The sequence below is a fragment of the Drosophila mojavensis genome, unplaced genomic scaffold (assembly GCF_018153725.1).
Source record: "Drosophila mojavensis isolate 15081-1352.22 unplaced genomic scaffold, ASM1815372v1 contig_81, whole genome shotgun sequence".
NCBI lineage: Eukaryota > Metazoa > Arthropoda > Insecta > Diptera > Drosophilidae > Drosophila > Drosophila mojavensis.
This window is the reverse complement of record NW_025318907.1, coordinates 1,176,595-1,198,444: the sequence shown is the minus strand read 5'-3', so window position 1 is coordinate 1,198,444 and position 21,850 is coordinate 1,176,595. Positions and strand designations below refer to the sequence as shown.

At 37.0% G+C, this 21,850-nt stretch overlaps 1 protein-coding gene across 4 annotated transcripts in view; it reads right to left on the bottom strand.

The window, feature by feature from the left end:
* The window catches only part of LOC6580403 (nephrin), an 88,343-nt gene extending 67,631 nt beyond the window's left edge, over positions 1-20,712 (bottom strand). The window contains exons 1-3 of one of the 4 annotated variants that reach the window (XM_015164196.3): positions 20,288-20,712; positions 12,773-13,238; positions 8,891-8,911 (exon numbers count right to left, since the gene is read on the bottom strand). In XM_015164196.3, the coding sequence (XP_015019682.1) occupies positions 8,891-8,911; positions 12,773-12,911 (160 nt within the window). In that variant the 5' untranslated portion in view covers positions 12,912-13,238; positions 20,288-20,712. The remainder of the gene's footprint in view (positions 1-8,890; positions 8,912-12,772; positions 13,239-20,287) is intronic. The other 3 variants (XM_015164195.3, XM_015164197.3, XM_032729882.2) reach the window with 3 other exon arrangements.
* Between the last annotated feature and the right edge of the window lie 1,138 nt (positions 20,713-21,850).

The window sequence follows — 21,850 nt, the reverse complement described above, 5'->3', positions numbered from 1 at the left end:
TTCTTAATTTTGTGTGATTTCTGCTCTTTCTGCTTTGTCTCTCTCACTGCGCCATTCTGTTCGTAAAGCTAGTTCGTTTTGATCCAATGGATCATTCGTACGCAGCGACTCTCTCGACTTTAATTCTCGCTCTATATGCCCTTCTCATTGACTCTTTCTATTGCAGCTCTGCTGTGTTTTACATATTCAATTTTCGAAGCATCGTGTTACTTAACAGTTGCTCAAACTAATTGTGAGCTAACATTTAATGTAAATCTAATTAGTCTCAAATATATGGTATGCATAATATATAAACTAATGGCTTTTTTATATATTATATGAGGATACATAATACGTAAAATAAACTAATATTAATATTATCTGTATTATTTTTGTCTACATTTTATTAAAATTTTTGTTTCTCAATAATTTTAGAGCAAACTTTCTATGTATATATTTTTTTTTTTAATTTCCCATATACAAAATCTTAATTTGCATAAAATGTTGGCATGTCTTAATTCCAAATAATATGTTTAATAAAATAATATTAAATATTATTTAAATATTAGTATTAACTTTCTACATTCTTTAGCCTTTCTTAGATTTGCAGGAATCTTTAAAGATTTTAATTTTATTATTTTGCAATGTAAAGGACCCCAATGTATTTTTGAATATATTTTATAATTATACTACTAATCACAATAAATATAAAATAAATATATTGTATATAAATCTTATTTTATATATTTTTGTATTATGTTATTAATTTTTAGGAATTTCTCATTAAATGACTTTAAACTTCTTTTAAAATATATTGGGTTTATCTGCTGCCTGCTGAAAACGTATTGTTATACCAAATTGGCTGTACTTGCTTATCATATTGTGAACCAGAGTGAGGGCAATGATGAAAGGTCAACGGTTGCCACTAGGCACAGTTAGGCACCGAACTAACTTGGCTAGCAGTGCAGTTACCAGTTACCAGTTCACAGTTACCAGTTACTTACAAGGCTCAAGTGGAGACAGCAGCAGCAGCGGCAGCAGCTGGTGTGACGCCCTCGCCGCCCGCCTGGTTGTGCCTTAAGCTGACCAGGAGCAGCTGCTGGGCGAGAGGCGCCGCTCTCCAGGGCTGAAGAGCCAGTTTGCCAGTTACGCCTCTTTTGTTTAGCTTTGATTTAACATTTTGTACGTTTACTTTACAGTTTAACATCCGGCAAAGGCATGACATGCTGTGGCAGCTCTGTGCACGCCCACATGGACAGAAGCCGCCTCTATCTCCGCCTCCGCCTCCGCCTCCGCCTTCGCCTTTGCCTTTGCTTCCGCCTCTGCGTGTGCCCGCGCCCCGTGCGCTTTGCTCCTGCATTTTTATACACTTTCACGTTGGCAATTTCATTTGGTTCGGCTCGCTGTGGGAGTTCAAGCTGAAATGTGCTTTTAGTTTTTGCTTTTGCTTTTCTTTTGCCCATTTTGTGTGCGCACTTGCCCCTTTATAATGCCCTCTATACCCTGTCCCACTGCCCCCAGTCCCCTGTCCCATGTCCCATGTCCTGTGTGCGCTGTGCGCTCTGCACTGTGTCCCGGGCCAAATAGTCCGCCGTAAAGTGCGCGAAACTCGACTGGCACTGCAACTTGAACTAATGCTGAGAGCTGCAGAAGGCGTTCGAGTCGGAGCTAGAGCTGCAGATGAAGCTGTGGCTGTGGCTGTAGCTGCTGTCCCATGTGGACGGCGAGTTGACAACTTTTTTGCTGTCGTCGCCGACGCCGACGCCGCTGCCGCCGCTGCTGCTGCTGTCGCTGTTTTTAGTTCTACTTGTTTAAGTGTAGTTGGTTTTAGTTGCTGTGAAATGCTGAATTTTTTCTCAATTTTTTCTGTATTTTCTTTTTTATAGTTCTCTTTTTTTTTACTATTTTTCTTTTTTTTTCTTGTTCCAGAAGTTAAATGTTTCTACGTCGCTGATGCGCAACCGGGCGGCACAAATGCGAAATGGCTACAAACAATTTGAAGCAATAAAATAAAGAGTGCATGCCAAGAGGCGGGCAGTGGGACGAGCTCAACTACAACTACAACGACAACTGTAACTACAACTACAATTGCAACGACAACTACATTCAGGACTACAAGAGAAGCAAATGCCACAATATCTGGCAAGCGAAATAAAAGCGAAATTTAATTGTAAAATTGTTATTGTACTTTCAAGTGCCGTCCGCTAGCTGCCGTTGGCTAACAGCGAGTGGGTGAAGTGCCTATGGCCACTGGGTGGCCACTGGGTGGCTACTGGCGGCGGTTAGCTCAAGTGGTGAACGGGCGCTGCGCCTTTCGAGTGGTGCTAGCCGTGTCACACGTTGCCCACGCAGTGGCTAACCGCGTTGCTAATTGCCCGTCAGACCACTCAAGAGACCTCACAAGAGAGTGCAGCACAATGCCAACCCCAGCTCGAGCTCAAGTTAATCAAATTTCATGCAGCCGGCAATATCGATTTCCCAGATGCTCTATGACTGCAAAGATGCGGCTGATGCATGATGTATGATGCACGATGCATGATGTATATGCGTCAGCTATTCAAATGTCTGCTTGAAATTCGTATATGCTGAGAACATGTGCCCAACTTTAATGCAAAGTCAACAGACCCCGAGCTACCCTAGAAATACGTAGCGCCAGCCATTGTGAAATCTTTGCCTTTTGCTCTATGGCAACAATTACATGTTTAATTAACTTTTTGTTATGACAAGCTGAGTGGGGGGCGTGCCACGGCCCATTCGGGGCAGTAATTAGAAAAGTGCAGAAAATGTGCAGGAGGAGAGAGAGAGAGAGAGAGAGAGAAGGAGGCGAATGAACTGATGAACTCCAGACCGTACATATGCAGCGCCACAAAGTATGCAATGGAATTGTGTTGCTTGAGCAGCGTCTGCCACATCGAGAAGTCAAGTCGGGACGCATGCAGAAGCCAGTTCAGCAGCTCGCCATTTCGTCAGCCAGTTATTCAGTGTCAAATTTTCATTTAGATTCTCTATGCAAATGGTCTTAAATGTTACATAACACACACACACATACGCAAGTGAGTAGCTCTGTGTGCTAGGATTACTTCTCGGCTGACATATGAAATTGCAAGTTATGCTTGCCATTTGCCGCAGACACGGACGGACAGACAGTCGGAGAACTTCTACTGCCGCCGGCTGCTGTAGGTTTACGGCTTTAAGCCCTTAAGGTGTTCGCCCGACTCTGAGCATCTTTCACTGCCGGCGCTTGTCTGTCTGGCCGTGTCCATGTTAAATGCATTTGTCGAGCTGCTAACGACTTAACATTTATGATTACTCTGCTCGCAAATTGGTAGGCTCCAACTGGGGGCTTTGGCTGCACTAATTGGCAATGTGTGACAGGGCTTAGTGTCTGATTCAATCAGACTTTATGTTCTTTGCGTATGTCTCTCTCACGCACTCCCGCTCTCTCTCTCTCTGTCTCTCTATTTATATATCTCTGCTGCTGCCTTTCGCTCTATTTTCTATCAGCATCAACTCTAGTTTAAAAGTTTTTACTTAAAGTGAAAATTGTTGCTCGAAATAAAATAAATATTTATATATGAGTATAAATACATATATTCTGGTATACACTATGTTTTTTTTTTTTTTCATGTTTTGTTGTGGGCGCTGGTCAAAAGTTTGTTCATTCCATTTTCACTCGCTCCGTTGTCAGCCTTTTCTATTTTATATGAAAAGTTTTGCTGGTCAATTTTTAATTTCGGCATCTCCACCTGCTCGCAAGGGTAAATGTTTCTAGCTTAGTTTAATGATTGAACAAAAAACTTATATGTATGCATGCAGCTCTGGGATTTCCAATGGGAACTCTCGCCTATACATATATAAAATTTCAATATAAATGGCAAATATTTCGAGTAAAATAATTTAATGATGCAGCTCTAGAGTATTTTTTCTTTATGATAGCAAATTGAACTAATTCGTTTATTGAAAATACAATCAGTTTTCAAACATAACTGATTGATGCTGAAGATTATAATAATAATATTATAATAATATTATATTAAATATGATTTTATTAATTTTTATTTTTATTTTTATTTTTTATTTTTTGCCAAGTTTCATTTTAGTTTTATTGAATATTATATTTCATATTATTTAATTTTTAATCAGCCAATAACAATTATCATCACTATATCTATAATAATCGCAAAATCTAACTAAAATATTACTATATTAGTATTGCAAGACTTTTCCATAATCCGAAGAACTCTCAGAGGCCTCTGCAAATGATATGAAATGCTTAAAAAAAAAAATAGCAGCCAACTCCTGCAGCCGCCTGCCTTCCTAAGCCGCTGGTCAGTTTCTGGCTCAGCTGTTGCGTTGGTGTGCGAAAATACTTATGCATTCAGCTGTTTGCAAAGTCCGGCTCAAGTCTGAGTATGCAAATCCGCTAAAGATGGCAGCGAGAAGTGCTAAAGATTAATGGAAAACTTTTGCATTTTTGCGACGGAGCGAACTTTATGCTGAGGAGATGCTGATTCTGATTTCGGCTGGGCAGCAAGCTTAAAGCGAACACTCGAGTGCTTAGCACGCACGTGAGCACAGTGAGTAGGGGAGGGAAGTGGAGGGAAAAGCCTGCAGGTAAAAACAGGCCACAGCGGTTTATTTATTTATTTATTATGCGAACGACACTAAAATGTAACTAAAAACACACAGAAATACGATGTCTGCCTGCCAACACATGACGTCTACAGATGTGCTGAGTGGCATATGGACTCATGGGCCAGACGAGCAAGAGGGAAAGAGACGAGGCGAATGTCAGTAAATTCTGATTTGGAGTCCTTCGTCGAGTTGACGTTGACGCTGCTTTGATATATTATGCACGCTTGAGGGCGGCAACAAATAATCAAGTATCAAATTCCACACGGAATGCTAACGAAAACACACAAAACGATTTTTTGTGCCCAGGTCACAGGGGACCCTTAGACCGGCTCGAGCAAGGGATTTGCCAGGGCGTAGCTGCGTATCTGCGTATCTGCCTAAGCTGCCAGCCAAATGAGGCAAGACACAGGCCGCAAAAGCCTCACAAATTCGGAGGGCTGCAAAAACAAAGCCCACTCATCAGAGTTCCTTTGCCACACACAGCTCAGGTGGCGACGCTACCTGGACTGGTCTGAGTTTATGGCGCGTGCGACAAATGAACAAAACGCCGTAGAGTGCAGACAATTTGACTAGGTTAGCTTCGATGGGGGTGCCTGCTGCCTGGTGGAGGACTGAGCTGCCTTGTCTGAGCTGTGCTGGGCTTTGTCTAGTAAATCGTCACGCAGAGCGTAAGGCAGGCAAAAATGCCTAAGCCGATTAACAAAGCATAATAGTTGGCAGCCGGCAATGGGCAACTGTTTTTCCTATGTCTCACAGTCAAACCGACAATAAACTCGGAGCACGGCCCAGTGTCATGGAGTGCAGGGGACTGGCCATGGTCAAGCGGCGGCAGACTCAACAAAGTTGTTTGATATTTCTTGTTGACTTTGTGTGAGACACACACACACACACACACACACACACACACACACATACATAGAGAGCCATCCACTTGAGCAGAGCTTGTTAGTTTTGTTGGGCATTAGAAGTTTGTTATTAAGCTTGCTGTCTGTCAGTGCTAAACATTCGCAGTCGAGGCTGGTTAAACAACAAATTTATATAAAACACTTTGCACAATTTCCAAGCATTTTTTAATCTTTCATATTGGCAAGTTTGACCCATCGCAGCATGGCTGAATGTGAACTGGAAGTTGAGCCCTGTTGGATTGGGATATATTAATTCAAAATTGACATACCGTAAGAGAAGTCTGGACACAGTACTCCACAGATCTTCGAGAGAGATCTAGGAGAAAACTGAAATGCCTACAGATTCAGGAACAGGACTGTGTCATGCCTGATTACTATATATAATATGCCTTTAAGCTATAAATGTAATGGATGTAAATATGACCAATATAAAAATAAATAAAATTAGACTTAGTTATTTTATTTATCTTATTTTTTTTATTTTTATAAAAATAAATCAAATAAAATAAATAAAAATAAAAAAATAAAATAAATAACATAAGACTTAGTTATTTTATTTATTTTATTTTTTTATTTTTATATATATATTTTACTTATATATTTTTTTTCTCCATCTGGTCTGTGTTTGTCTTTCTTAAATAATTATAATTTTGAAAATATTTAAAAATGAATTGCAAGTTATAGTTAAATATTGAAAATATTTTAAAGAATTTTTTAAAATTTATTTTATTAACAAATATACTCTGAAACTCTGTACTGATTTCTAAGAAATGTATTTATATATAAAAAGCATATGCAAGAAATGCTACGTATATTTAATAGGAATAAAATGTGTTAAATACCAAATTCTCTGCTCAAAATACTAAACTCAAATAACAACTGTTTAAGTTTTATGTTCAAGGGAACTTGAATGTTTTATATAAATCTGCTACACATTGAGCTTTAATGTGAATTATTGTTTATTTATTTCAGTAGAAAATTCTTTAGATATATTTACATATTTATATACAAATATATGTATTTGTAAATGCTTTGCATTTTTTCTAAATTTATTTTCAACTTCAAAAAGTTCATTGAACGAAAAGAGCATTTGAGGTGCGTTAAATTGAGGCTCTTATAAGTGAGGCTGCTGTTTGTTGTTGTCATTTTGGCTTTTGTGTGATAGAAATGGACATTCGGCTGCTGCTGGAATTTGCGTAGAAAATCTCATAAGTCAAACATGAATTCCCATGCAAAAATGTTTTGTCATCTCGGCCCGGCTGACATTGCTGTGGCTCGGCAGCGGCTTTATTTGCCTGGTATTTGTATTATTTCATTTCTGGCCGTGATTTATTAGGGCCCACTTTCGCATCTTGGGCGCCTTTTTTCTGGCTCTGCTGTTTGGTTGCGGCTCGCTAAGCTTTATTTGTTCATTAGTGAGTCTCTTTAAGGCGCAGTGACTGAACGAAAGCTGTTTCGAAAATATCATTCATTGCATATGCCGAAGCCACGAGTGAAGCAGCTGCAAGGACATTAAATCGTTGCCGTCTTAAATGCTGCTTCAAATGCTATTTATAAGCAGGGCGCGATGAACTCTTTAGCCGTCTGGCAATCATTCAGTCAGTCAGTCAGCCAGTCAGTCGGTTCAAGTGGCCGTAGGAAATGAACTCATCTCGACTGTCAGACTAAATGAGCGCAAATAAATTCAAGTAGGCTTAAATTTTCCACTTTTTTGCCCAGCCAATTGGGCACTTTTCCCACGCCCCCTGCCCCAACCCACGGCCCACTGCATAAATTCATATAGCAAACAAAAAATAATACACGAGGCAAACAGTGTAAAAAGCGCCATGAATAACAACAAACTGGTTGAGCGACAGGCCGAACGGCGAAGCAACAAAATGTGTAGAAGAACCGCAAATCTGAAACTAAGCAAAATGAATTCTATTTAACATTTGGGTAAAATTTCAATTTTTTCTATGTATTTTTCTGTTTTTTTTTTTTTGCTCTTTCGCTTCACCCTGGGTGAAATGAAATATAGAAATCAACGGGCGTGGTTGGGCTGCCTTTTTGTGACGTACGCGCCCGCCGTCTACTTAGGAAAATGATAAATGTCCTTGCAAAGCCATGAAATGAATAAGTATGAGCACTGACTGAGCTGTGCGTGTGTGTGTGTGTGTGTGTGTGGAAGTGGCCGTTTGCTATGGCTATATGGCTATATGGCTATATGGCTATATGGCTATATGGCTATATATGGGCCAGCCAGGGCAAACAGCGCCAATGTCCTTGGCAAACAGCAAGAAATCACAACAACAACAGTCGGCGTCAACTGCGTTTCAAGTGGAGTGTGTATGTGTGTGTGTGTGTGTGTGTGACTGTGTGCTCAGGCCTCTGCCTGCCTAGCCACAAGGCTTTCACGCTATCAGCTTGGCCCCTAAGTAGGCTACTCCAAACACAACAGAGCCAAAAGCACATGCAGACAGTACGCTCAAGTGTGTGTGTATGAGTGTGTGTGTTCGTGTGTGTGTGTGTGTGCAATTCGCAAGAAAAACGTTGACAAATTCCTCGCAGCGGCGACTTTTCCTTGCCGTTGTCATTCAACGCGCTGTCAGTTGATTTTTTTTCTGCTTTCTGCTTACAGGAAACTTGCCCAAAAAAGGAAAAAAAAAAAAAAAAAAAAAAAAAGTCTACCCCAGAGGCTGCGACTTAAGCAACGCTGGAATTTTTGCCTTTCAAGTCGAATCAGTGACGAAAGTTTTTGGCCAGCAGCGAAAACTACACACAGGCGCACAGACTGACAGTGAGCTAAATAAAGCTATAGACAGATATAGATGCTGAGAGAATGATGGAGAGAGAGGGAGAAAGGGAGAGTGGAACTAGTGGGCGGCACTCGGCGGAACTGTCCATTGTTGCTCATCACTTTTGACCGGCTGAAAGAAGTTTTTTTTTTTTTTTTTTTTTTTTGCCATTCTTGGCAGCAAGTCGCTTCGATTTCATGTCGATGCTGCTGGCTTTTGCTTTGGCTTTTGCTTTTGATATCTTTCATTACTAAGCTGATTTTTGTTTTGGGGTCTTACCGGCGCTCCTTTGCGCTCGCTCATGTTTGGGCCTTTTGGCTTCTGGGCGTGTATCTGTTGTTCTGTGATAGGCGTGGCAACAGCTGCTGTTGTTGCCGCATTTATAACTCGCCCAGCTCAATTTTGTGTGCGCAAATTGTTTGGGCTGTGTCCGAGCATCAATAATATTTTGATGTCCATGGCGCACACAAAATTGTTCTTAAGTGTTTAGAAATTGTCGAAGGGTTTATTTTGTAGTCTTTATATGGTCTAAGCATGTGCGATAGGCTAAAACCCTTGTATAAAAAGGAAAAGTAAAGAAATTTAAACAAAACTTACCAGCCAACAGATTAAGTAAAGCTGTAAACAGAAAAACAAAACGAAAAGAAAGTTAAAAATAAAGTAAAGAAAAAAGCAAATAAAAAAATAAAGTTTAGTCAAAATTATGTATACATTAAAAATAGTTGCTTAAAACTAGAAAATTTACTAAGCAAAATAAAATATATATTAACATTAAAATAAACAAGGAAAATTACATATATAATACATATATATTTAATTTGAATTTTATTTTAAATTAAACTTCATAAAAATATTGAATGAATAATACAAATTAAATTTTTTAAAAAATAAGTATGTAGCAAGAATTTTTTAAACTTACATATGTATGTATATTTATATTAAATTTGACTATACAAAACTATTAATATTGATAACATTTAACAGATATTAAAAAATGTTTAAATATATTATTATGTTATTAAAATAAAATTATATTCGAAAAAAAAAAAATATATATATATATATATAGTTATGTATAGGTTACATTTCTTTTAAAACGAAACTCGATAAATAAAAATATTAAGCATAATCATAATTATTTCTTAAATTCTAATAATACAAATATAATTTATCACAATTTTTTAAATAGGTATGTAAAAAGTTTCTGCAAAAAATTAATTTACAGCAATTTCAATTAGCCATTTATTCATTTAGATATTTCTGATTTATAAGAATTATTATAGCCAACTTAAATTTTGTATTTTTTTAAATTATTATTTTATTTTTTTATTTTTTATTTTACATGCCTCGTTTTTATGTCTTAAAATACTTTTTTTTAATCCGAATAAATTCTATAAAAGGACACAAACAGACTTTTCTATCCAAGTTCTGCTAAGTATAATTGAAAATTCTCTTTGCCTGCGAATTCTAAATAGTTTCGTTCTCTGTGATCGAATGTGCTCAAAGTAGCCATGAATTGCATACATATTTGTTTGCATGCATGCGCAGGCTCATCTTGCATGTTTTATATGCTTGTAAAATGTTGAAAATTTACCATTAAGTCCTTGGAAACTTTGGCTCAGCCGAGCCGCTTAGTAAGCAACTTGGCGCTTTGGCAAAGTGCAGCTTATAGTGCAATCGTACGATATCTATATCCAATCTGCAGATGTGCAGAGGGGCAAGCAGCGGGCCAAGTTTACTGTGGCAGTCGAAACTTAACTCATCAGAAATGCCTCTAAATAAGCATTTAGAAAGCTGCGCTGCGGCAACAAATGGCAAACTTTGTCCAAACGCAGACAACAACAGCAACAAGAACAAGAATAACAACAAATTGAGCGAGCGCCGGGCAGAAAACCCAAACATAATTTCGAAGTTGTTGCGCAAAATTCTGAGTACGTTGTTTTCATAGAAATGCGATAAATACTGCTCGAGCTGGCAAAGGAACTGGTTTTGGTTGGATGAGCGGATGGTGGAGAGGGAGAGGGAGGGGGATGAGACGTGGTGGTTTCTTCAGCTTGCAGTTAACTTGGAAAACATTGAAATGCCGAAGTGAAAAGTTTTTGTAGAATTCAATTGAAAACACATAAAGTCCAAATTTATTAAAACCCTCCCACGCCCTGGCATGCATATGAGCTGCAGACCCCGAAGTGCTTTTGACTGTTCCCAACTCTAACACTAAAACTAAAACTAAAACATTGCCCAAAAACTGATGAAACAATATGCAGCTTAGCTGTAGGCGTTGCTCCTTCAATCGTCGGACGATTGCAGACTGTGGCTGTCCTTTGACTCGAGTCAAGTGGTTGTGGCTGGAGTGTGGTGCACCGAGGCTGGCCTGGCCCGGCCCGTCCTCTTAATGAGTTGCCAACTGGCCCGGCCCACATGGCGTATGACTAATACACAAGCACGCGTGTTGCTCATACGTCATGTGGCACACGCACACACTCGCACACTCACACACTCACACACTGTTAGTCCAAATGAACTAACCAAATGCCTGTACATTAGTGGCAAATGTTGAAATTTTGCATCTTTAACGAACACAATAAATTTTGCTACCTGATTACCCACAACTGAATGCGCAATTAGCGGGGCATTTTGGTGGCTCCACCACTTTTTGTAGCCGTCCGCAAACTTGGTGAACTTTGTTTATATGGCTCGGCGTATTGTTCAAGTTGCTTGCCAAGTTCTCGATGGCCAAAAAGAAAAAGTGAAAGAAAAGTGAAGACCAGCACAAACTCTGCAAAGTTTACTTGCAACACACAAAATATGGTGCGTCCTTCAGCTGGCCGCTCGCCCCTGGGCCCTTCTATGGCTTATTTATTAGCAACATATTATTATTTGGCTGGGAAGTGGGCGAAAGTGATGGCCAGCGAAAGTTTCTCTTCTATTTTGGTGGCTGACCAGCTGGCGAGCTGCCCCAGCCAAGAAATAACTCAGGCAAACAGAATAACAAGCCGTAAAAGCTATCGAACTGCCTTGCCAGCAGCTGCTGCTGCTGTTGACCATTAACAGCCGAGAGTAAAGTAAGTTGGCTTTTCGTATCGTTTCGTTTCGTTTTGTTTTGTTTATTTTGCCAGCATCTTTCTTGCGCTCTAATGGCGGGGCCCAGTATTACACGATTACAAAGAGTTTTGCACATTTGACAGCTTTGCGGGGTTGAGGGAGGAACAGCTTAGCTCTGGATTTGCCGAAGCCATCAAAATCAATTTCACATAATTTAAACTGTATTAAATTTGCACATAAACTTCGTCAAAATAAACCAGAAATTTCATTTATTCAATAACGCAGCGACAGAGGAGACGCTTTGACAGCCACAAAGGCGTACGCGTATTCACACACAATAAACTTTATGTTGATTGAATAAAAGTTCCACACACACACACACACACACACACACACACACATTGACACGCATATATAGGCTGGCTTAACGGCGGCCAAACTTTTCACTTTAAATTAAATTTCACACAGACTCTCTCACAGAGAGACAGAAGGGCGCAAAGTGAAAAAAGTGGAGCAGCATTTGCCGCCAGGCGCAATCAATTTTTTGGCACTCTGAAAAAAAAAAAATATAAAAACGAAGAACCAAAAGCCACCAAGGCAGCGGTACTAAGCGCTGGCATTGCATGACTTCTATATACCCTAAAAAAGTTTGTGGTACATTAACTTGAACTGTTTCGAAATTTGTAAAAGTAAAAAGCTAAAAAAGTTCACATAGATATTATAGACTGTAGTATAAATATAAATTTATAACGAATTTTCATAGCTTAGAGAATGATCTTTTATATTAAATTTTTATTAAAAATAATAAAAATAAATATAAAAAATTATTTTCTTACTTTTTTTTTTAAAATATATTATTTGCAAATTAATATGTGACCAACCAAAATTTTATTTTAATTTTCAATTAACAATAATGGTCATTCATATTTTTATTCTTGCCATAATTTTACCCGCAAATATTTCTTAATGAAATTTTTAAGAAAATTGTAATGTAATAATAAGTTATTTCCAATTAAAATATTAATATTTATTTCAAATATTAATATAATTGTATACATTTTCCCTTAACAAACAGCAGAATCTCAATAGAAACTTTTAAATAATATTTCAATGTTAAACTTGTCGAATTTAGACTTGAATATCTCGATAAATCAATTGCAGAGCGACTTTCTTATTTAAAAAATTATTAGAAGTATTTTATAAAAAAAAAAAAAAAAAAAAAACATATTAAGACACTTGTGTAAAATAATACATATATTAGTATTAACTTAAATTAAAACTTCAAGATTCTTTATTTTAGTATATCCCAGAAATATTATATTTATATAACAGAAAAAAATATCATATTAGCATAGGTAAAGGTAAAGGGTATTTCAATTTGATTTTTCAACCTACACTAGACTGCTTTAAAAAAGAGTTGCAAATTAGTCAACTTACCGTTCTCTTCCTCAATATTTCGTGTCATTGTCGTGGAGGAGCTGACGCGAGCACGTGTTGCTGCCGCTGCAAGTGCGTTGGACGCGGGCAGGACGAGGCAGAGCAGCAGGGACAACAGGCAGCTGACAGCCAAGCACATGGTTGCCGCGCTCTTTGATTGTGCCAGTGATTGTGAGCGTGTATATGTGTGTGATGTTGTGTGTGTATGTTTGTCTGCCTGTGTTTGTCTGCTCTGGAGAATGGCTATAGAGCAGCTTGTTTGCGAAGTGGAGCTGCTGCTGTTGCTGGCGATGTGGCGGGCAGCTTTCGTTGCCTACTTTCGGGCTCTACAGACTTGCACACACGCACACCACAATCATTTGTTGTTGTTGTTGTTGTTGTTATTGGCCTGGCTTATTTGCGCATATATTGATTTGATTTAATTTGACATTTTTATTTGCGTCCATTTACAAATTTTCCGTCGAGGCTGCAAGAGAGTGAAAGAGAGAGGGGGAGAGCGAGAGAGAGGCCGCACGGCCGAGGGTCAGCAAATTGTTGACATGTCAATAAATAAAATATAGTATTGCTATTTTTTGGAAAATTGTCGTTGCAATTTTGGCAATATATATAGTTGTTGCTGTTGTAGTTGTTGTTGCTGAAATTTATTTATTTAATTGCCTTTATTGTTGGTTTGGCAAAATTTGTTAGCAGATTTACTGCACATTCCGACAGACACGCACACACACACACACACACACATATATATATACACATAGGCCAATCCATGTGAATTTTACAAATTTTATTGAGTTAATTTGTTTGTTTTTATATTTAAATCATTTATAAATTGTATGCGTTATTTATGTGGTAAAAATTGTTAATTTATGTTTTCAGTTGTTGTTTGGCGCACAAATTCACAAATTATGCACAATTTTGTTAAAATGGTTATTTATCTGCGTTTTATTCGCTTGAAACATGGCAGAAAGTCACTCGAAATTAGAGAGCGTTATTTATTGATGCATAAGTGAAATTGTAATTGATTCGATGCCAGCGAAATAAATGCAAAATATGTTAAAAATGTTAAATAGTTCGGTCGATGTTGAGTTTTATGTTATTATTTATTGAACAGTTGTTGCCTTGTATTTTATTCATTTTTAATTAAATAAATAGCTGTCTATTATGCACTGTGGGCTAGCCTAGTGGCATGAGAATATTAAATATTTTATAGAAATTATTTGAAATACTTTAAAAAACGGAATTTTTAAGCATATCTCCACAGCTTGGGCCTCGCAGCATATGAGGAAATTAAGCATCTTGGAGCGTAACCAGCCCCAACCGAAACTTTCTTATCTGCAACAGGATAGCACACATTTCGACTAGACAGCTACAAATCAGAACTCGAACGCCTCGTCAGGCGGCAACACACACACACACACACACACCGTACCTCAATATTTTACAGCATATTGCACTCACACTGAAGCGCTTTTAATTAAAGTATATTTATAACTCGGCTCCCGGTCGTGGGTGCGCTGCAGAGGCGTCGGAATTGTGGGAAATCATTTAAAATGCCGCTTGCGTACATATTTGTTATAATTTATGATGCCCATATAAATGACTAACAACACACGAGCAACACGAGAACAAGCAACAAGGACCAACTGGCAACTGGCAACTGGCAACTGGCAACGTGCTGGGGCGCCAAAGGACGAATCAAGGCAAGTCGAGTTGGGCCAAAAGAATGGCAAAACATGTGCCCAAGGAGCGCGCGTGTAGATCTTTAAAAGGACCCCAAGCAAGCGCACAGAACGTGCCAGCATCAAAGTTCAATATGACGAAGACGCAGACAAGGCTCTGGCTCTGGCTGAGGCTGAGGAGAGCGACTGCAAAAGTAATGCCAAAGACCTAACGAGTGCAAATTTCTCTTTAGACTTTGTTTTCTTTTTTTTTCACTTTTTTTTTCTTGTGCGCTCGCAATGCTTTTACTTTTACGTAGCAAAAACTCAATAAACGATAAACAGGAAAACGGAAATCGGAAACTGTATACGTTCATGTTCTAGTCTACACACACACACACACTTACAGAGAGCAAACGTGTGAGAGAGAGCGAGATAGATAGAGAATGAGGCACACAGACAGCGCCGCCATTTTGCGCGACATTCGAGGCAGTTCGACGTGCTTTTATGATATATTGACTTGCTGTGTTTTATCGGCCACGTCGCCATAGCTGGCGATGCTTTTAGCCTCCTCTCACTAATTTTATTTCAGCCTCTGTTGACAAACTCGCCCCGCTTCAGCTTCTATTTGTATATTTCGCCTTTTTTTTTTCCTTTTGCGCTCGCTTTCGGTCTCAGCGGCACAGATCATAAATAAAAATTTATTAAACTATGCGACTGTGCGAATGTGACTCGGGCCGTGGCAACCGCAACTGTCACTGTACAGCGCGAGAGTGGAGCGCATCGAAAAATGTTCGCGTTAAATAAATGTTTCATCTTCTGCTTCTTCCACTCTCTCTCTCACTTTTTTTTTTTTTTTTTTGCAACTGGCGCATAATAAATCTGTATAAGTTTATTTATCATACGCCCCGCTGCCTGATTGCCTCGCTCCCATTCTGGTTGCGGCCTCGCTAAATGGATTTCCATTTCAATGGCTTAAAAAAAAATATATATGTATATATATATATATATATATATATATATATATATACATATATATATTTATCAGCGACACAAAAAAAAGGGTAGAAAAAATAGATAGCAGCAAGTATGAGTAGTTAAGCGATTAATGTAAATATTTTTGGAAATCTATCATAAAAATATATACGGAGAAATTTTCATTTCCATCGATGCGAAACGTTGGCATAAAGTGCCAAAATGGACAACATTTATAAATCTATTATCTCTCTTTTCTATTTTTCTGCACTGTGTGCAGCGGTAAAATTTTTAGGAAAAACCTTTCGCATAAATAAAGGAAAAAATCTCTGAACACTGTTGGATGACATATTTTATTCAATTTGGAAAAACATAAAACTCTGGACAACATGTGCACTGACAGCTGCAAATACGAAATCACATGAATAAAACAAACCGTATTTGAGAGTGATAATCGATTTACAAAACAGAAATAAAAGTCGAGAATAGTAAAAACTACTCATATTCAATTAGAGAACTAGATTTGAAGGGACAACCAATTCAAAAAATATTGGCATGCAGTTAGTCCAAATAAAGGCTGGACATAGAAACATATGACAGCAAAAATTGTCAAAAAAAATCTTTGCTTAAACTATGAATTCTTGCAACCGATGAAAGCATTTATTATTATAAGAGAAAATTCCATAATGTTAGAGAAAATTCCAGTATATGATAGTGAAGACAATTACAATCATACATTAGATGAGTGCGTATTAATTTATTGTTATAAATAATGAAATATAATAAATTTTAAATTCCTGTTCTCCGTACTCAAAAATAGTTAATACTCAAATTTGATTGGGCAACAGAATAATGAACCAGCAACCTTGAAGAAAAAAATAGTTAATAACTAAATAAAAATAAATATAAATAAAAAAATAAAATAAAAAATAAATAAATAAAAATAAATAAAGTTGCATATCAAGGACCAGCAACCATGTAGTAGAAAATAATAAATAAATAAATAAAAATATGTATAAATAAAAATACATTTCTAAATAAAATTGCATTGTAATACAATAAAATTTCCAGAATATTATTCTGCTTGTAATATTATAATATTTTAACTTTACAAAAATAATAATAATTCATTTACCAAATCAGTAATATTTAAAAATATCCACTAAACATATATATATATATATATATATATATATATATATATGTATCAAAATTGTTTTTATATTAATTAATTCCTTTCAGTTCAACAAGCAGATAGACACACTTGTTTTTTCATAAGTGCCAAGACCAAGTGCCACACTCGCAATTGAAATTTGAGAGGAGAGCAAAAAAATATATATATAGCTTGCTGCATTAGCTAATATGCAATCGAACTGTTGCCCTCATAACGTGGCGTATACGTAACCTGACTGCGTAAAGTACGTTGTGCCAGTTTACTCGATCGACATGCACTTCAATTTACAAACATGCCAAGTTTCGCTCGTGTACGTGTGTGTGTATGTGTGTGTGTGTGTTTTCCGGCTGCAGCAACTGAAAAGTGTGTCGACGTTTTTTCCATTTCCGCTCATGTTGTTCTTGTTGCAATGTAATGTAATGAAGTGTGTTTGCATTAAAATGCAATTTGAAGTGCAAAGTTACAATATTATTATGGCATAGCTCTGTGTCACGTGTGTCTGTGTGTGTGTATGTGTGTGTATGAACGAGTTGTGCTTGTGTAAAGGTGCACTAAAGAGCTCTTTAGCTTAGCTGCGAGCTGTGCTCCAACTTCCACCTGCCATCAGAGTCGGCGCCATTTTTTGCGGTTTATGTGCGCTAAGTGAGCCTATAAAAATCCATGCATGGCTGCCTTTGACGCCCCTCTGGCTATGTTTGCTATGTGTGCTCAAGTACATTTTTATGAATACTAAAATTCCCAAAGAACAGCAGCAGGAGAGGAGGGAGCAGGAGTTGTGGGAGTGGCTGTGGCAGCAATCAGAGCGTTGAACACTTGGCATACTCATCGTAGTCATCGTCGTCGTCGTCGTCGTGTGCAGCTGTCGTTGCAGCTAATTTTGTCGTATATTCTGACTGAGCAGGAGAAGGCGCAGGACACGATGCAGCTGACTCGCTTGCCACGTGACCTTGTCACAATTCAAACTGAAAACATTTGCTGGACACTCGATATGCTTAAGTTAGGCAGACGAATCCAAATGGCAATTGAATGCAATTGTTGTTCATTTACTTGCATTGGCTACGGCTTGGGTTACGGGCTCGGTTTCGGTTTCGGGTTCGGTTTCGGTTTCGGCTCAGTTTTGGGTTTCGGTTTCCATTGGCCGCAATATAAATTGCATGATAAAATACATTTCAATACGCAATTTATGCACTTTGTTTGGCTCATTCTCAAATGCCAGCCAGCCATTAAATATGTAATGTGCATACGGATGGCACTGCTGCAGTGCTGCACGGCAGTCTCTTGTGGCCATCGGTTGCATTCAATTGCTTGTCGTATTAAAATTAATTGTGTCGAAAATGGTTTTAGTTGTGCTTTAATAATTAATTAATGCTTCTGCCTGAGACTAATTGGCAACTGCAAGTGGAAATGCATTAAGCGCACGAATGATTTTCACAACATAATTGCCACAAAGTGATTTTTGTCCAAAGGCATTAAATGAAACACACACACACACACATATTTAAAGACTACAAAAAGACTGATTTTAAATTAAAAAGGCATCAGACAGGAGATATACTGTAAAGGCAAGTGTAAAATTATGTTAAAAAAAAAAAAAAAACTGTGTTTTTTTAATTGAATTTAAATGTTATAAAATTCCCATCAATTATTAATGGCAAGAAAGTAATTTACAGTAATAAATATAAAAATACAAAAATTAAAAATAATAAAATAATAAATGAAAGCAAACAAAAAATAAATAAATAAATAAATAAAATTACAATAAATATGAGAAGAAAATAACACAAATTTATTTTTATAAATAAATGAAATCATATAAATCAGGTATTTTTATTCAAACTTAATATGAAAAATTTTACTTTATTATATATTCTCTTGTTTCAAATTTAAATTCATATATTAATGAAGAGTATGAATTATTATTTGTGTATTTTATTACTGAAATTTATATAAGTTTTTAATTCCCTACTTACATTGAAAAATTCATATTTATATAAAGGAATTTATTTTTAATGTATTATAAATAAGCTTTATTTTTACTTATTTGGCACTTTATCCATGTTTTTTATTATTGCTTTTAATTTGAATACATATGTTTTTTTTTTTTTTTTTTACTTTATTGTCTCTAGTTTCCTTCATGATTATTATTTATCTATAGTTCAATGAATTTATTTTGTTTTTTATTACTACTACATAATTTATTTTATTTATTTATTTTACTTTTTTTATTACTATTATTTATAATTTGTTTAAAAAAATGTTTGTTTTACTGTTATTGATATTTTTTTAAATCATTTTTTTTTTATTATTATTTATATGTAATTTCTTCCTCATATGTTCTCATATATCGCATATTTTCATATATTTAATATATTTATAGTTTCTTTTATTTATTCCTGTATTTATTTATTTATTTTTTTTAATAATACAAACATTTATGGGTTAATGTTAGTAAATAGTAAACAATTATTTATAAACAAATTATAAAATATAACATTTTATATTTTCAAAAACCTGTTTTGTAAAATTTATATTTTGAATTCAAATTCAAATTTACGTATAGTATATTTTAAGAAGATAGAAAAAACTTATCATTTATCACACATAAAGGTATTTACTTTTGCTAAAGTTATTTATATTTCTGCATTTTTAAACATATTTATATTTATATTAATCAAATCAAATTAGTTTCTTTAGCTGTCTCAATTTGTTTATGTACAACGCCTTGATTTGTTTAAACGGTTAAGCTTTGACAATTTCTCGTTATCTGGATAATCTATATTAACCACTTCCTCCTTTGCAGCAATATCTTAATCAGTTTATCTCCCATCTGTCCGCGACTGCTGCCATTTGCCATTTGGCATTCGCCTATTTGCCTATTGCCTTTTGCCTTTTGTCGCTAGTCAAGTGCCTATGGCATCGCTCAGTGTAATGAAATTACACGCACACTTCAGCAATTTAACAATTGAATAAATGTGCATCACTCAACACTTTTAGTGGCTGGCATTCTTCTATTTGATTATGGTTCATATTTGTTGTTATGCGACATTCAATGCCAGCAATTTAGCACTTGAGCTCTGAGGTGTTTGCATGTGTGTGTGTGTGTGATAGAGCTCACAAGAATGCATGTTGCATAAGAAATACCCTACAAATACTGCACGCTTTCAATGGAATTCACAACAATGGCAAATTTTGTGCAATTTGTATGGGGCGCAGCAACAAAGGTTGCGAAAACTATTTCAGCTAAGCCCAACAAAATAAAATCGTCGTAAAAGACCAGTACACGAAATCGTTTTATGTGCCGGCTCACCCATACACACACACACACATACACGAATGCACACACACACACACCTAAGTACATACATACGCCAAGTAATCCAAGCGACGCCGATGCCGAGATTCGCTTTTTTCTCTGTGATTTTCTTCTCGCTGGCGTTCGCTGTGTTTTCCATGAAAATCATTTTCATTGAGAACGAGGCGATAACGACAACGACAATGACAGCGACGACGTCAGAGCGTGGGAGGGCGGCGCTCAGATCGTATTGGATCGGCATGTGGAAGTGCCCCCAACTAGAGACGCCGCACGACAGTCGACAAACGTTGATTTGTAAATTTAGCAACAACAACAACAACAACAACAACAACAACAACAGCAACATCAGTGACAATGAAAACAAATTGGTTGTCGCTTACAACAAATCGAGTGCTTACATTTTGCCAGCTAGGAACGTGCAGAGTTAGCGCGGCACACGCGACAATAAACGCACCAAAAAAACGCTCATGAAACGCGACACGTTTTAAGTTTGGAGATTCGGGTTTTCGTCTCTTTTTGTTTGTTTTCTATTTTGTATAATTTACGCGTAGTATACGCAATTTCAATAGACACACTCTGAAGCGTTTCACATTTCAATGAATTGATGTAACACTCGCAACAATTAAACGATTCTCTCCAATATTATTTTGATTGTGACCAGCTTTTGCATGCAACGGAACGCAGAACGCCGAACGCTAAATGCCAAAACGCCTAACGCGAAACGCGAAGCGGAAACGGGTAACGGCTGAATAATCGAAAATCCCGTTAGTTTCGACCGTACCCGCGGGATCGCAAACTCTCACTGAAACGATTTTTATGGTACACACAGAGCAGAGCGACCGAAAAAAATGTGCCCACAGCCGAGACGACAGCAGCATCCCGAGCAGCTAACACGAATGCCGCAATGGCGCCGCCAATGAACGATGCGAGCGAGAGAGCGCGCACTTGCCAGCCGACGAGCCGAGCCGAGCGCAGCAGCCCAACTCTGGCCGCTGCTTGCCGGATGCTCTTAACAGGCTGTTAGCCTGCTGTTAACTGGCGCTCTGTTGACTGTCGGCAGTCGGAAGCCAAGTAATTTATAGCAAGCTTTACAGCGCTTATTGCAGCAAGTGAATATCGAAAGTAAGTTTGGATATTAAATAATATCATTTTATGGCTTATCTATGGAAAAATATATATAATAATGTATATAAATGCATAAGAAAAACTAATAATTTATAGTTTATGGCAGACACTCTGCTTGTTTACGTTACACGCTAGCAAGCGGCATTAAGTCCTCTCTCTCGCTCTCATCTCGCTATGCCATCAAATTTGCTCTCACGCAGCGCTTACTCTCTGCATGCATACACTCTCTCTCTGTCGCTCTCTTACGCAGCTTGTGCTAAAAATCAGCTGTGAGCTGTACTAAAAATATGTGTTATATTTTTACTACAAAAAATATTTTTTGATTTTATTTTGGTTGTGGAAATAAGTTAAATCTATAAAATAATTATATGTATTGTAAATTGTGTAAATTAATATATTTCTAAAAGGCATTTAAACTAAAATTATTAGAAAATATTTGCCTACATTTATTTATAATTATTTTATTTTTATTTTATTTTTTTCTACTTTAGTTTGATAGCTGCTACTATGTAAGGGTTATGCGCTTGACGATTTTTATATTTATTGTTTTTATTGCTGATATCAGCCAATAGCGCATATCAATCAAATGCACACCTGTTGCCCTAGTGGCGTTGCCTGTCTGTCAATCAATGCAGGTGCGCTTGAAGCGTGAGTGCACATACAACAACAACGGACGATGAGGATAAAGAGAAAGTACGAAATTTAAATAAAGGAAAGTAGTAAATAAATGAATATACAAAAGAAAGAGTACAATAAATATACAAATATATATTACATGAATAAATACATTTATTACAGCACAATTAACAAATTGTTGAGCAAGCATTTGCACTGTT